The 16,256-nt window shown below is 47.9% G+C and overlaps 1 protein-coding gene across 1 annotated transcript in view; it reads left to right on the top strand.

Moving 5' to 3' along the window:
* EEF2K (eukaryotic elongation factor 2 kinase) overlaps positions 1–11,645 on the top strand; it is a 91,995-nt gene extending 80,350 nt beyond the window's left edge. Inside the window, exons 16-18 of the mRNA XM_047780331.1 lie at positions 2,159–2,283; positions 9,386–9,564; positions 11,265–11,645. Of these exons, the coding sequence (XP_047636287.1) occupies positions 2,159–2,283; positions 9,386–9,564; positions 11,265–11,374 (414 nt within the window). The 3' untranslated portion in view covers positions 11,375–11,645. The remainder of the gene's footprint in view (positions 1–2,158; positions 2,284–9,385; positions 9,565–11,264) is intronic.
* The last annotated feature ends 4,611 nt before the right edge of the window (positions 11,646–16,256 follow it).

Here is a 16,256-nt window from a genome sequence, read left to right as displayed (position 1 = left end):
ATCTGTGTTGTCTCTGCAGTGGTGCAGGTTCAATTCCCGGCACAGTGGGTTAAGGATCTGGCATTGCTGCAGGCTGTGGCGTAGGTCCACAGCTGCAACTCAGATTCAATCCCTGGCCAGGAACTTCCATACGCTATGGGTTCCGCCAAAAGCAAGGGGTGGGGTATGATCAGACAATGGAACATTATTTGGCCATAAAAAGAATGGAACACTTGGAGTTCCCGTCGTGGCTCAGTGGTTAACGAATCCGACTAGGAACCATGAGGTTGCGGGTTCAATCCCTGGCCTTGCTCAGTGGGTTAACGATCCGGTGTTGCCATGAGCTGTGGTGTAGGTCGCAGGCGTGGCTCAGATCCCGCATTGCGGTGGCTCTGGTGTAGGCCGGTGGCTATGACTCTGATTAGACCCCTAGCCTGGGAACCCCCATATGCCATGGGAGCGGCCCTAGAAAAGACAAAAAAAAAAAAGAACAGAACACTGGTAGAAACTGTGACATGAGTAAACCTTGAAAACCTTATGCCAAGTGAGAAAAGCCAGTCACAATAGGCCACGTGGTATATGATTATATTTATATAAATTTTCCAGAGTAGGAAAATCTCTGGAAATAGAAATATCAGTGGTTGCCTAGGGCTGGTTAGGATGGAGCAATTGGGAGATAATAGTTAAGGGGCATGGTGTTTTGATTGCTTTTTGGCTTGATGAAAATATTCTGAAATCAACTATGGTGATAGTTGTACAATCTGTGGATCTGTAAATATACTAAAAGCTTTTGAGTTGTACACTTTATTTCTTAATTAATTAATTAATTTATTTATTTATTTTATTTTTCTTAGGGCTGCACTCATGGTATATGGGGGTTCCCAGGCTAGGGGTCATATCGGAGCTGTAGCCGCCGGCCTACACCACAGTCACAACAATGCTGGATCCTTAACCCACTGAGCAAGGCCAGGGATTGAACCAGAAACCTCATGGTTCCTAGGCGGATTCATTTCCACTGAGCCACGATGGGGACTCCTTTTTATTTATTTTTAAATTATTTTTTGGGGCGTCACCCACGGCACATGGAAGTCCCTGAGCCAGGGATTAAACCCACACCACAGCAGTGATCCAAGCCACTGCAGTGACAAAACCAAATACTTAATTCCTGCAGCACAACTCAGAGTTGTACACTTTATTATTATTATTATTTTTTTTGTCTTTTTGCTATTTCTTTGGGCCGCTCCCACGGCATATGGAGGTTCCCAGGCTAGGGGTCGAATCAGAGCTGTAGCCACTGGCCTACGCCAGAGCCACAGCAACGCGGGATCTGAGCCACACCTGCGACCTACACCACAGCTCACGGCAACGCCAGATCGTTAACCCACTGAGCAAGGCCAGGGATTGAACCCGCAACCTCATGGTTTCTAGTCGGATTCGTTAACCACTGCGCCACGACGGGAACTCCCTATTATTTTTTTTTTTTAGGGCCACACCCACAGCATGTGGAAGTTCCCAGGCTAGGGGTTGAATCGTAGCTGCAGCTGCTGGCCTACACCACAGCCACAGCAAGGCCAGATCCAAGCTGCATCTTCGAGTAAATTGTATGGTATATGAATTATATCTCAGTGAATCTGCTAAAAGATTTTAAAAGCTTTGGAAGCAGGGAGCCCTGTTGGAGGTAAGAGATGATGTGATCTCTGGAGGAATCAGAGCAGAGAGGGGAGAGCGAGCAGGAGTGAGCTGAGCTTCTGTTTCTTCCCGCCTGATGAGAGCCCAAGGAGCTCTTTGCAACGGGGTAAGCCCTGCTCTCTCAACCGTGGGTGGTTCTACAGCAGCCCCAGTCCAGAGCTCTCGAAACGGTTCAAGAAATGGAGATAACTGCTAGCATTCATAAGGACTCGGATTCGATCCCTGGCCTTGCACAGTGGGTTTAAGGATCCAGTGATTCCATGAACTGTGCTGTAGGTCCCAGACTCCGCTTGGATCCCGCATTGCTGTGGCAGGGGTGTAGGCTGGCAGCTACAGCTCCGATGAGACCCCTAGCCTGAGAACTTCCATAGGCTGCAGGTGCAGCCCTAAAAAGACAAAAAAGAAACGGGGTTAAAGTGGAGGAGTGAGATTCCTCCCATTTGTAAGCCTCATTTCCTTTTCTCTCCCCATCTTTGGTTTATATTCACAGGAGACAGAAGAGAATAAAACCAAAGGATTTGATTACTTACTGAAGGCAGCGGAAGCTGGTGACAGACAGTCCATGATTCTGGTGGCCCGAGCTTTTGACACCGGCCAGAACCTCAGCCCAGACAGGTACGGGGGCCACGGCTCACATGGAGCTGGTGGGAATCTGGGCTGCAGGTGGGTCAGGACGGACCTATGGCTCCTGCAAGTACTACCCCAGTGATCTTGGGCTGGTAGTTTTACCCGCTTGGCCTCAGTTTCTCCCCTGCGTAAAATGGGAATAATTGCAGAACCTGCATCCTAGAGTGGTTGTGTGAGGATTACAGGAGGGCTAACTGACATGGTCCTCATTGCTCCTGGCACATCAAGTGTGAGATAAATGGCATCTTAGCTGTTTTATATGAAGATTTGGTTGAGAAAGAGTCTGAAGGGATATGCAGTGTCACGTCCACAGAGGTTGTACCCAAGTGTTAAAATTAGGGGTGATTGGGAGTTCCCATTGTGACTCAGTGGTTAACAGATCCGATGAGGAACCACGAGATTTCGGGTTCGATCCCTGGCCTTTCTCAGTGGGTTAACGATCCAGCGTTGCCGTGAGCTGTGGTGTAGGTCGCAGACGTGGCTCGGATCCCGCATTGCAGTGGCTCTGGTGTAGGCCGGTGGCTATGACTCTGATTAGACCCCTAGCCTGGGTACCTCCATATGCCACGGGAGCAGCCCTAGAAAAAGCAAAAAGACAAAAAAAAAAAAAAGAATTAGAGGTGATTTTAATGGCCTCTTCCTACTTTTTAAATTTTTACTATCTTTCACTTCTGAGAGGGAAGAGAGGGAATGAAGCAAGCTCCAGGGGAGTTCAGGCCTGGAGTGGGTTTCCCAGAGTGGGTTTGAGACTCCCGACGGCTACCACTGCAGGTGCCCACAGCTTTTCGGTTCTCCTGATGGCAACTTCATCTCACCCCTTGGGCTCGGCCAGTGGGAAGTCCCAGAAGTTCAGGAGCAGAGGATGGTTGGGGGAATGTGAGCCATTAGCGGGACCCATCGATCACCTCCTGTGGTTCCCAATGGATCTGGGCTCCCCCTGTATTGTCCTCAGGCGCCTGTGACTTTCTGGAAGGGAACAGGGTAGGCCCATTTGTTGTCTAAACCCCCAGGGTTAGGGCAGCTTGGCGATTCTGTCTGTGGGTCAGGCTTGCATCTCCCTCTCACTGGGTTGAAAAGGAAAATCAGAACCATGACCCTGTCGTATCAAGCTCCCAAGGTGTGAATACTGACATCCTGCCTGTGTTACATACCATGCAGACATTTGTCAGATACCTACTATGTAACAATAACTCTCCCGTGTGTGTGTGTGTGTGTGTGTGTGTGTGTGTGTGTGTGTATTTTTTAGGGCTGCACTCATAGCATATGGAAGTTCCCAGTCTAGGGGTCCAATCGGAGCTGTAGCCGACGGCCTACACCACAGCCTCAACAACACGGGATCTGAGCCAGGTCTGCAATCTATATACCACAGCTCATGACAATGCTGGATCACTGAGCAAGGCTAGGGATCAAACCCGAATACTCATGGATACTAGGACTCATTCCCACTGTGCCACAACGGGAACTCTCTCTCTCTCTCTCTTTTTTTTTTTTTTTTTGTTGTTGTTGTTTTTAGGGCAGCATGTGGCACATAGAAGTTCCCAGGCTAGGGGTCCAATTGGAGCTACAGTTACTGGCCTCCGCCACAGCCACAGCAACGTGGGATCTGAGCCGCATCTGCAGCCTATACCACAGCTCACGGCAGTGCTGGATCCTTCACCCACGGAGCAAGGCCAGGGATTGAACTCGAATCCTCATGGATCCTAGTTGGGTTCATTAACCTCTGAGCCACAAAGAGAACTCCCTCCTATATTTGGATGTATGTGGATGACACCTTCATACCTGTGGTTTTATTTCACTGAGGACTAGAACGGAGGCGCGTGCATCTCTTTAGTCCCAGTGCTTATTAGTACAGGACCTGGCTCAGTAGTTGTTCGAATGAATGAACCCGCACCTCTCTTTAACACAGACAGGTCAGGTATTCAGGGACTCGTTTTATGGACGTGTTTGCTGTTGTACTGAAAACTGAGCGAGTTTGTCTCTAGTCAGGTAACCAGTAAGTGGCAGAGCCAAAATTTAGGTCTGCTCACCTCTCCTCTCCTTGGACTACACACTAACCTGCATCTTACGGGACTCAGAACTATACTGGCACGAGGGGAGGGTGAACAAAACAGACATTATGTCCGACTAAGTGCCAGCATGAATGGTGCCCGTTGAGTGCAGTGGGGAAGCACCATACTGGTAGGGGGAGCTGGAGCTGGGCATTGAATATCTATATCTGAGGCCTTTAAAAAAAAAAAATCTTTGCTATTGAGTTCCCCTGTGGCTCAATGGGTTAAGAGTCAGACATAGTGTCCGTGAGGATGTGGGTTTGATCCCTGCCCTCATTCAGTGGGTTAAGGATCTAGCATTGCCACAAGCTGCAGCAGAGGTCCCCGATGCGGCTCGGATCTGGCGTTGCTGTGGCTGTGGCATAGGCTGGCAGCTGCAGTTCCGATTCGACCCCTAGCCGGCGAACTCCCATATGCCGCAAGTTCCGCCTTAAAGAGAGAAAAAAAGTCTCTGCTATATGTGTGTTCTCTTCATGTGCTTCGCTAACCTTTTGTTTTCATTTGAGATGTGAGGTTTTCATTGCTGATTTGTAAGATTTTTTTTTTGTCTTTTGTCTTTTTGTTGTTGTTGTTGTTGTTGCTATTTCTTGGGCCGCTCCTGAGGCATATGGAGGTTCCCAGGCTAGGGGTCGAATCGGAGCTGTAGCCACCAGCCTACGCCAGAGCCACAGCAACGCGGGATCCGAGCCGGGTCTGCAACCTACACCACAGCTCACGGCAACGCCGGATCGTCAACCCACTGAGCAAGGGCAGGGACCGAACCCGCAACCTCATGGTTCCTAGTCGGATTCGTCAACCACTGCGCCACGACGGGAACTCCTGATTTGTAAGAATTTTTAATGCGTTAAGGCTATTAACTCTTTGGCTTCTGAATTGGCTTTAAATTTTTTAATTTTTTTTTCAGAAATGACCACCATAGGTGTGGGGGGCAGGGAATAGCCCACACATCATATGATGACCATTGTTTATTGGGTTTGGAGACATGCTGGTTTCTAATATTTATGTCAACATTTTCCTTTATAGTTTCTTCTGTAGTCATTTTATTTCTTTCCTCCTTTCTTTCTTCCTTCCGTTCTTCCTTTCTTTCTTCCACCCCACGGCATATGAAGTTCCTAGACTAGGGATCAGATCCAAGCCAAAGCTTCAACCTCAGCCACAGCTGCTACAATGCCGGGTCCTTAACCCACTGTGCCGGGCTGGGGGTCGAACCTGCGTCCCAGTGCTCTCAAAATGCTGCCGATCTCATTGTGCCACATCAGAAACTTCTGTAGTCATTTTCTTTTTCTTTTTCTTTTTTTTTTTTTTGGTCTTTTTGCTATTTCTTGGGCCGCTCCCGTGGCATATGGAGGTTCCCAGGCTAGGGGTCCAATTGGAGCTGAAGCCACCGGCCTACACCACAGCCATAGCAATGCGGGATCCGAGCCGCGTCTGCAACCTACACCACAGCTCACGGCAACGCCGGATCGTTAACCCACTGAGCAAGGCCACGGATCGAACCCGCAACCTCATGGTTCCTAGTCAGATTCGTTAACCACTGCGCCACGACGGGAACTCCTATAATCATTTTCTTATTCTTCTTCCTCATTTCAAGCTGCTCCAGCGTTTTTAATTGAGGGTCAGCTATGGGTAAGACTCAGATTTGCATTTAAGGAGTTTTGACCCTCTCAGAAGTTACCATCTAATGGAGAAGGAAAAGTCATTGTAAATTCCCAGGCAAGAAGGACCCACTCACCCCTGGGTGTGGAGTTGGGTGGGGGTTGGGGGAGAGAGTAGCCTCTTTCCCTTCTTTTCCATTTCATGTTTTGGGGGCAGTTCTGTCTCGCCCTTCAAGACCCAGGAGGGTCACAGCTGAAAGGAGTGAGATCACCTCGTTTAATGGATTCCAGCCCACTGGTAAAACCCTAGTTGGTTGATGTGTCACGAGTAATTTTCAAACGACTTTCCTTTTTTTTTTTTTTTTTGCTACTTCTTGGGCCTCTCCCGTGGCACATGGAGGTTCCCAGGCTAGGGGTCGAATCAGAGTCACAGCCACTGACCTACGCCAGAGCCACAGCAACGCGGGATCCGAGCCGGGTCTGCAACCTACACCACAGCTCACGGCAACGCCGGATCGTTAACCCACTGAGCAAGGGCAGGGACCGAACCCACAACCTCATGGTTCCTAGTCGGATTCGTTAACCACTGTGCCATGACAGGAACTCCACGACTTTCCTTTTTTATAAAATAAAATGGAGTCAATAATATCTTCTGGGAGTTCCCGTTGTGGCTCAGAGGAAATGAATCTGATTAGCATCCATGAGGACACAGGTTCGATCCCTGGCCTCACTCAGTGGGTTAAGGATCTGGCATTGCCATGAGCTGTGGTGTAGGTTGCATAGGCCAGCAGCTACAGCTCCAATTAGACCCCTAGCCTGGGAACCTCCATATGCTGCAGGTGCAGCCCTAAAAAGACAATAATAATAATAATAATAATATCTTCTGACACCATCCCAGCCAGCCACTTGTTTACATTTATTCATTCAACAGACACTTGGGGGGAGTTCCCATTGTGTCGCAGCAGCAACAAACCTAGCTAGTAACCATGAGGATGCAGATTTGATCCCTGGCCTCACTCAGTGGGTTAAGGATCTGGCATTGCTGTGGCTGTGGTGTAGACTGGCAGCTGCAGCTCCAATTCGACCCCTAGCCTAGGAACTTACATACGGTACAGGTGTGGCCCTAAAAAAAAAAAAAAAACATGTTGGGGGAGCTCCCAGGTGGCCTAGTGGTTAGGATTCGGCACTGCACCACTGAGGCCCAGGGTCAGTCCCTGGTCTGGGAACTGAGATCTCACCTCAAGCCACTGCACCTCATGGAAAAAATAAAACAACACACCCACACCCACCCACCCACCCACATACACACACACAGATATTTGGAGTAAGGCTTGCTCTTTGCCAGGCCCTGGGGTTATGGAAGGCAAGTTCATATGCCCGACCCATAGTGAGCCCAGACAAACAGAAATATTGAAGTTTGGAGCAGAGAAAGGTTTATTGCAGGGCCATGCAAGGAGATGGATGGGCTTGAGCCCCCCAAACCCAAACTCCCCAAAGGGTTTCAGCAAAGCATTTTTAAAGGCAAGATGAGCATTCCTGCTGCAGTGCAGGGGGTTAGGAATCTGACTGCAGCGGCTTGGGTTGCTGCAGAGGTGCAGGTTCGACCTCTGGCCCGGGAACTTCCATATGCTGCAGATGCACTTTAAAAAAAAAAAGTATGGAAAAAAATAATAAAGGTGAGGTGAGGGAGAGGTGTGGTTGGTTGTTGCAGACTCCTTGGTTTTGGAAGCCTTTGTTCTTGCAACTCTTCATTAGATCAGGTCATGATGTTCCTGTAAACCTCTGGCAAGACGAATGTTATTCTCTGTTCTGTGACTTTTTCTCTATATGAAGAGAAAAATGTTATGCCCTTGAAAGTCAGAGCCTTGAGAATGGGTCATCTTAAATATTTCAGGCTATAAGTAACATTCTTAACTTAAAGCTATAGAATACAGGAGTTCCCGTAGTGGCGCAGCGGAAACGAATCTGACTAGGAACCATGAGGTTGTGGGTTTGATCCCTGGCCTTGCTCAGTGGGTTAAGGATCTGGCGTTGCCATGAGCTGTGGTGTAGGTCTCAGACGCGGCTCAGATCTGGCATTGCTGTGGCTCTGGTGTAGGCTGGCGGCTATAGCTCCAATTCAACCCCTAGCCTGGGAACCTCTATAGGCTGCTGGTGCAGCCCTAAAAGGACAAAAGACAGAAAAGAAAAAAAAAAAAAACAACAAAAAAACCTATAGAATAAGAAAGTTAAAGTTTAAAAAAAAAACCAAACAGATGTAATACGAAGTCAGATTGTGCTCTCATACTGGGAATGCAGCCGTGAATTAAATAGACAAGGTCCCTGCCTTCTTGGGGCTTACATTCTAGTCGGGGAAACCATAATTAACAAGTGAATAAGTAAACAGGAGAATTACAGATGGAGGTCATTGTGTGTGGGGATGGCGTTCTTGCAGAGGTAACCTATCAGCTGAGCGTGGTGGGATGTGGAGCCAGGTGTGGGAAGAGTGAAAAGAACGTTCCAAGTAGAGATAGCAGCAGGTACAAAAGCCAAGGAGCAGACAGGAGCTGGCATGTTTGGGGAGGAGAGAGTGACCCAGCGAGTCTGGCATGGGAGGAGGTTAATAGGAGCCAAGACTAGGGGTGGAGCCAGGTCATTATCGCTGTTGCTCCTGGAACATGTCATGAGGCCCACAGACCTTCTTATCTGCGTCTCTCTTTTCTCTTTCCTGGTAGGCTAAACCATTACTCACCCGGTCATATGCAATTAGTACACCCTAAGGAAAAGAGGCCTTGGCGAAGGGTCCCCCACCCACCTCCTCTCCTACACGAGTCAAGGGGCAAATTGGCTGGGAGGCCAGCCACTACTAATACTAGCCCATTGGGTTATTTTTTTTTGTCTTTTTTTTTTTTGGTGCCTTTTCTAGGGCCGCTCCCCTGGCATATGGAGGTTCCCAGGCTAGGGGTCGAATTGGAGCTGTAGCCGCCGGCCTACACCAGAGCCACAGCAACGCGGGATCCAAGCCACATCTGCAACCTACACCACAGCTCACGGCAATGCTGGATCCTTAACCCACTGAGCGAGGCCAGGGGTTGAACCCGCAACCTCATGGTTCCTAGTCAGATTCGTTAACCACTGAGCCACGACGGGAACTCCCATGGGGTTATTTCATGAGAACTAGAAATATGCCCCCTTTCCTCAAGATGCTTTACTTTCATCTCTTGGAAACCCGTTGCAGTATACCAGTTTTCTTAGGAAAAGCTACTTGACTCCTGTCTTAATAAAAATACAAACTCTGCAGTGTGAATGACATCCCTTAGATGTGGCGGCATTGGGTACTGTGGGTCATGGATCATAGGTGGTTGGCCCCACTGGGATCCCTGGCTTGTCCTTCCTGCTGATGGGCCTCCTCCCTTCTGCTCTGTTGCCATGGTAACCTCCCTCTTTTCCTCTGTATCTTCTGGCAAGGTCCCCAAACTGGCCAGAGGCTCTGCACTGGTACAACACTGCCCTGGAGACAACAGACTGTGATGAAGGCGGCGAGTATGATGGGATGCAAGATGAGCCCCGGTACACGCTACTGGCCAGAGAGGCGGAGATGCTGTTCACTGGCGGCTACGGGCTGGAGAAGGACCCACAGAGATCAGGTAGGGCCTGGCAGACCTACCCCTGGGGAGGTGATAGGGCTGGACAATGAGGGACAGAATTCCTGCCTCACTGGGAATTACAGCAAAATGCATGGCTGAGTCTCTTCTCAATACTGGTTGGGAGAAAAATTCATACTATATTTTGTCAGACTGGATACACATGTGATGCTGGCTTAGAAGGGGTTATGGAGGGAGTTCCCTTCGTGGCTCAGTGGTTAACGAACCGGACTGTTATCCATGAGGATGTGGGTTCGATTCCTGGCCTCACTTAGTAGGCTGAGGATCTGGCGGTGCAGTGAGCTGTGGTGGTCGCAGACACAGCTCGGAATTGGCCATTACTGTTGGTATGGCATAGGCCAGCGGCTGCAGCTCCGATTCGATCCCTAGCCTGGGAACCTCCATATGCCACTAGTGCGACCCTAAAAAGAAAAAAAAAAGAAGAAGAAGAAGGGGGTATGGAGCTGGTGTGCAAATTAATATTTTTATTTCAATGGTCATATATTAGAAGTTTGGAGGCTTTTTTGCAATTTAAAAAATTGAGCTGAGGAGTTCCCTTGTGGCACAATGCATTATGGACCTAGCGTTGTCCCCACAGAGGCTCAGATCACTGCTGTGGCTCAGGTTTGATCCCTGGCCTGGGAACATCTACATGCTGAGGGTGCAGTTAAAAAAAAAATTAAATTGAGCTGATACTTTAATAACACAAAATTCACCGTTTTATTTGATTGTCTTTTCAGGGCGGCACCCACAGCATGTGGAGGTTCTCAGGCTAGGGGTCAAATCTGAGCTACAGCTGCCAGCCTATGCCAAAGCCACAACCATGCTGGATCTGAACCGCATCCCAGACCTACACCACAGCTCACGGCAACGCCGGATCCTTAACCCACTGGGCGAAGCCAGGGATGAAACCCGAAACCACGTGGTTCCTAGTCAGATTCGTTTCTGCTGCGCCAAGACGGGAACTCCAAATTCACCATTTTAGTGTATAACTCAATGGCTTTTAGTATATTCACAATAGTTTGTTTTGGTTTGGTTTGGTTTGGTTTTTGGTTGCCCTGTGGTGTATGGCGTTCCAAGGCCAGGGATCAAATCCCAGAGGCAGTTTCACCCTATGCCGCAGGTGCAGCCACGTGGGATCCTTTAACACAGTGTGCCAGGCTGGGATTGAACCCGACCTTGGAGAGACACCGCTGATCCCATTGTACCACGCCAGGAACTCCTATAATCCTTTATTCGAAATTTCTAAGTCCGAAAGCTCTGAAAGCCACTTTTATGCTTGTTTTACACAAATTCATTTGGTGGCAAAACCTATGCAGACCTGACAGGAGGTGGTTTGTAATCCTGATTTCTTGTACTTTATCTCTTCTACTTTCATAAATACCCAGTTAATCCTGTAAAAATCCTCGGCCTGATTCTCATTGGCTCAGTTGGAATCACCTGAACCAATCACTGTCCTTATTGAGATGGCTTCCTTTGATTGGCTGTGCCTGGGTCGGGACCAATCCCTGCCGCCTGGTGGGGAGGGAGAAAGTGCTTTGATTGGCCAGGTTTGATCACATGAACACCCAGAGCCCCACCCAGGTGATGTGGATAAGGAGTAATCTGACGATTCTTTTTCCAGGTAGGCGGGACGGACGACCCTGGGCTGGCAAAAATAGCAGGTGCTTCACCTCTTTGTGCCCCGCTCTGCTTTCTTTCAGGTGACTTGTATACTCAGGCGGCAGAGGCAGCAATGGAAGCCATGAAAGGCCGGCTGGCCAACCAGTACTATGAGAAGGCTGAGGAGGCCTGGGCCCAGATGGAGGAATAACGCTGGGAACATCACTGCCAGCCAGTCCCAAGCAGAGGGCTAGGAGGGGGGGGGAAAGACCTCTTTGCTCATTAGGAGGTAGGGGGTGGGGGTGGAATGGGCATATATTTTTAGCACCTTGTAAATCAACTTTTGTATTTTATTTTTTGACTCTTGAAAATATCTTTACTACCAGCGGAGACACTGCAGCTGTCCCCTAGGGCCGCATTTTGGGGGCATAGGATAAAAAAAAAAAAAGCAGCCTAATGAACCAACATATCTTTTTGAGGTTCTTCTGTGTTTTGTTTTTGTGAGATGTAAGAAAATATATCTTTTGTGCCATGGATGGCTTTGCTCCTCACCCTTTTCAGGCTAGGCTGGTATCGCAGATCCCCAGAGCCTGTGTTTCCTCAGCTGGGATGGGGCGCTGCCGATTAACTTTCCACAGGGTGTGTTGTCATGACTTCCCATAAAGCCTTCTTCCTCAGAGCACTTGGAAGCATGCGAGGCATTTTGAGGGATGTGAGATTGTATAATACCCAGGTCCCCTTCTGCCATGGAGGAGGGCACTCACGCGGACTGTTTCTTTTGGGGTAATTTCCTTCCCGAAACGCAACTGCTTTTCTGGAATACAGCCAAATTCCGTTCTTAAGCTTGTTTTCCACAAGGGGCTTACAAAACAGATTTGATATATATATATTTTTTTCTTTTTAGGGCTGCTCCCGAGGCATATGGAAGTTCCCAGGCTAGGGGTGTAATTGGAGCTACAGCTGCCGGCCTACACTATAGCCACAGCAGCAGCGCAGGATCCCAGCCACGTCTGTGACCTACACCACATGTAGGTCATGGCAACACCGGATCCTTGACCCTCTGAGCGAGGCCAGGGATCCAGTCAGAGTCCTCATGGTTCCTAGTGGGGTTCCTTAACCGCTGAGCCATGATGAGAACTCCGAGATTTGATTTTTATATGCACACTTTTACTACCTCGAACTCCTCCATCAGTTGGTGTGAGAGTGGGTGCACCGCAAAACCTTTACGTGTAAGAACGGTGGCTTAGAAAGTTGCAGCTTTTCCTCCAAGCAGTTGTGTACTCTGCATCTCAGAGGCAGCATCCACAATGGGGCTGAAGCACCCCGTGTACAGTATTCCTCCATGTTTTCTCAGCATTTGCTGTTCTTTTGCAGAAGCTACTCCCCAACCCCCCGTCCTTGGCATTTTCTGCCTGAAGCTCAGCGGATTTTTCTTGTAATTTGCAGCGGGATGCTTTCAGCAGCAGCCCCTTGAGATTTGTCTAAGCTGTTGGAGAATGAGAGGGCAAGAACTGTAAACACTCATTAATTCCAGTGGTTTCCCCAGGGCCATGCTATGGCTGTCTGTATTTAATGAGCGTTCCCTTTCAAAGGAATTCAGATTTAATATCAGTATGATTTCATTTGGTGTTTCAAATAGCAAAGAAAACAGACTGCTTTGATCAACCCCAAGTGCTGAAGCAGCCTCTCTTTCTTTGTTGAAAAATCAAAATAAGAATTCTCTCATGACACAACGGGTTAAGGATCTGGCCTTGTCACTGCCGCAGCTTGGGTGGCTGCTGTGGCGCAGGTTTGATTGCTCGCCCAGGAATTTCCATGCGCCATGGGCGTGTCCGGAAAAAATTAAAACATAAAAAGGCAGAACATAATCTACAAACCATTCTCATCTGCTCATCAAAACAAGTCCTTCAGCCTGTTAGGGTTAAGTGCTATGGAGTCATGGCCCTGTACACACATTAAGTTCCAAAATTCAGGGTGTGCCCGTAAGGAAAAATCAAGCGGAGTCAAAATTACCCCTGAAAAATCCTTTAGAGCATCTATAAATGACAGTATCCCTGCTGTATTTGGACTCATCCCAGCCAGTTTCCTTTAGAAGTTGGAACGGATCCCCCTTTTTCCATTTGCACTAGATCAGCTGTTGGCTTGCCTTAAATTTGTTTGTGTGCCTTAAACCAGTGCTTTTGAAAATTTGCATGTTAAATATGAGTGAAAAGTAACTTCATTGTGACTTACATCTTCGGAGGCATCAAGCCTCATCTCATTGATGCTTTGGTTGTGGCTGTTAGTTCAACCAGCCTTCTCTCTCTCTCTGAGATTTGATTATGCAAATCATTTATATTCCCCGACCACTTGTCCCATTGCTGAATTATACGTCAATGCTTTCCTCTAATATGGATTGGCAGCTTTTATGTAAAGGGTCCGATAGTAAATACTTTAAGCTGTGCGAGCCATATAATCTCGGTTGCAGCTACCCAGCCCTGCTGTTGTAGAGTGTGTCTATCCATGGGCAATGCCTAAACCAGTGAGTGCAACTTTATTGATAAACAAGCTTCCTGGGCTATAGTGTGCCAACTGCTACTCTAATCCTGACTAAGAGCTACTATGTGAATCACTGGGAGAAAGTGTTACCTCAATTTTTCAGCCTCCGGTGCTTGAAAACATAGTGTGTTGGCACAGAGTAGGCCCTCAATAAATTCATGAACAATGGAGAACAGCCCCAGTCGAGGCACTCACTCTTTGTAGCTCTGGTTCCTTCGTTGTCTAGATTGGCTTGAGCCATCACCCCTGCAAATCGCCCAGCTGCATGGCCTGAATGTTGGCAGGTGATTCCCCTTCTGCAGGAGGCTGGGATGGCCTGCAAATGCTTCCTTAAGGACCATTGAGCCAGCAGAATTTATTCCACCTTCGAAACTAGTTCTGTGCCTCCTAAAACTGGATGGGGCATCTTCTTTTCCCACAAATGCCGGGCATGAAAAAAACAAAAAACGCCCAGGACATTCCAGCCCAACGAACTGAGAAGACATTGGAGACTATTTTCAAGTGCAAGAAACAGGCGAAGGGCCAGGAGATGAAACAGAGTCAAGATATAACTGGGTACTAGCCATCACAGAGAATCCAAGGTTCTGAAATGTGGACTCTTTCCAAGGACCCTGCTGGTTAGAAGCGAAGCTGGAGCTAGGGTTTGAGCGCTGCTCTTATCCTGGGAATAAAAATTAAAGTTCAACTGGACTGTAATGTCTTTCAGTTCTGCGATAGCCTTAAGAAGGAAAAAAGCTTTAACATAAGTGGGAAAAACTTCCCTAACTCCAGTGCACCTGCATGTCCTTATCCCCTCCTCCTCACCTGAGGCCTTGTGAAGATTGATCATCAAATGCAACTTTGATGAACCAAGCCAGGTAAATGACTGCTGTTGCGCTTTTCGTGACTTCCTTTCCTTTGGTCCTGGCACATTTGTCTGCGGTACTAGATGTGTTTTACGCATCAACCAATGTTTACACACCTATGTGCAGCTTGTGTGGGGAGAAAGACAAAATATGCATATTCTCTGAATTCGTGCCTGTTACTCTTTTTTTTTCTTTCGTCTTTTTAGGGGTGCACCCGCGGCATATGGAAGTTCCCAGGCTAGGGGTCTAATCGGAGCTGTTGCTGCTGGCATGTCTGCAACCTACACCACAGCTCACGGCAACGCCAGATCCTTAACCCATTGAGCAAGGCCAGGGATCGAACCCGAAAGCTCATGGTTCCTATTTGGGATTCGTATCTCCTCCGCCATGATGGGAACTCTCTGTTACTCTCTTTTCTAATCTCTGAGGTAACCACTTAACCTAGACAAGGTGGACATGGGGTGGGACCCAGAGAAGTGGCTTGCATTACAGATGTATGTATTACGTTCCATTTTGCCTTTCCAAATAAAATTGTTTCTTTCTTTCTGGTCTCAAGTCAGATGTCTCCTGGTAACAAATGAGTGAGGTAGCTGGATGGAGGCAGGGTGAGTTGGAGGGCTCAGCATCACCTGAGAGGCAGCCCAGATTCAGCTCTGAATGGTTGTCGCCATGAGTGTGAGCCCACCATCGCTCCATTTTCCAGTTTTTCAAGCTGCAACAAATTGGATATTTTTATGCAAGGTTTCTTGATTTTTAGCATTCTAATAAATTCATATAAAATACCTTCCAGATTTGGCGCATGTGTTGTCTGTTTGCTTTAAAGGATGTGCACCTCTTTTTCTTGCTTTCTCTCATCTGTAACACCAAGAATAATCTTTACAATCATCTGAGTTGTCATCAGTTTCAAAGAAGAGAATGTCTGTTCGAGATGATTTGTGATCTGATGCTTAAGAAAATCTTGGTTCCTGATATGATCATTGGTTTCAAGCTAATGGTGATGTGCTTTTTTGTTTTTACCGCATCTGTGGCGTATGGAAGTTCCCAGGCCAGGGACTGAATTCGAGCCACAGCTGCCACCTAGGCTGCGGTGGCAGTGACACTGGATCCTTAACCCACTGCGCAGGGTGGAGGACTGAACCTCTGCTGCTGCAGTGACCCAAAGTGCTATGGTCGGATTCTTAACCCACCGGGCCACAGCAGGAACTCTGGTTTTTTAATTTTAAGAAATTCAAAGGAGAATTTCTTTTAAAATCTTAAGAGCTTTAAGAAATTTGGACATTAGCATAAATATACATGGTATATTGAACACACATAGTTAGGTCCATTTGGTCCCAAGTCCCCACTAAATTGATAGGAAAGAGATTTTTTTTTTCCTCCCCCGTTCCCCCACCCCCGGCCACACCTGCAGCATGTGGAAATTCCTGGTCCAGGAATCAAATCCATGCCATAGCAACAACCCAAGCCAATGCAGTGACAACACCAGATCCTTAACCTGCCGAACCGCAAGGGAACTCCCAGGAAAGAGGTTTTCTTAGTGGCGTAAAACACTGAGGATGGAAAGGAAGAGGTGTCAACAGCAACAAAATTTTGGATGCTGGAAAGTAGATGGATTGTGATTGAATTAGTAGACCCAAGGAGGGTGGATCCTCAGTCAGCTGTAGGGAAATCTGAGAAACAACTCCGTTTTCTTTTTTTTTTTTGTCTTTTGTC

The sequence above is a fragment of the Phacochoerus africanus genome, chromosome 5 (genome assembly GCF_016906955.1).
Source record: "Phacochoerus africanus isolate WHEZ1 chromosome 5, ROS_Pafr_v1, whole genome shotgun sequence".
NCBI lineage: Eukaryota > Metazoa > Chordata > Mammalia > Artiodactyla > Suidae > Phacochoerus > Phacochoerus africanus.
This window is presented reverse-complemented; position numbering and strand designations above follow the sequence as displayed.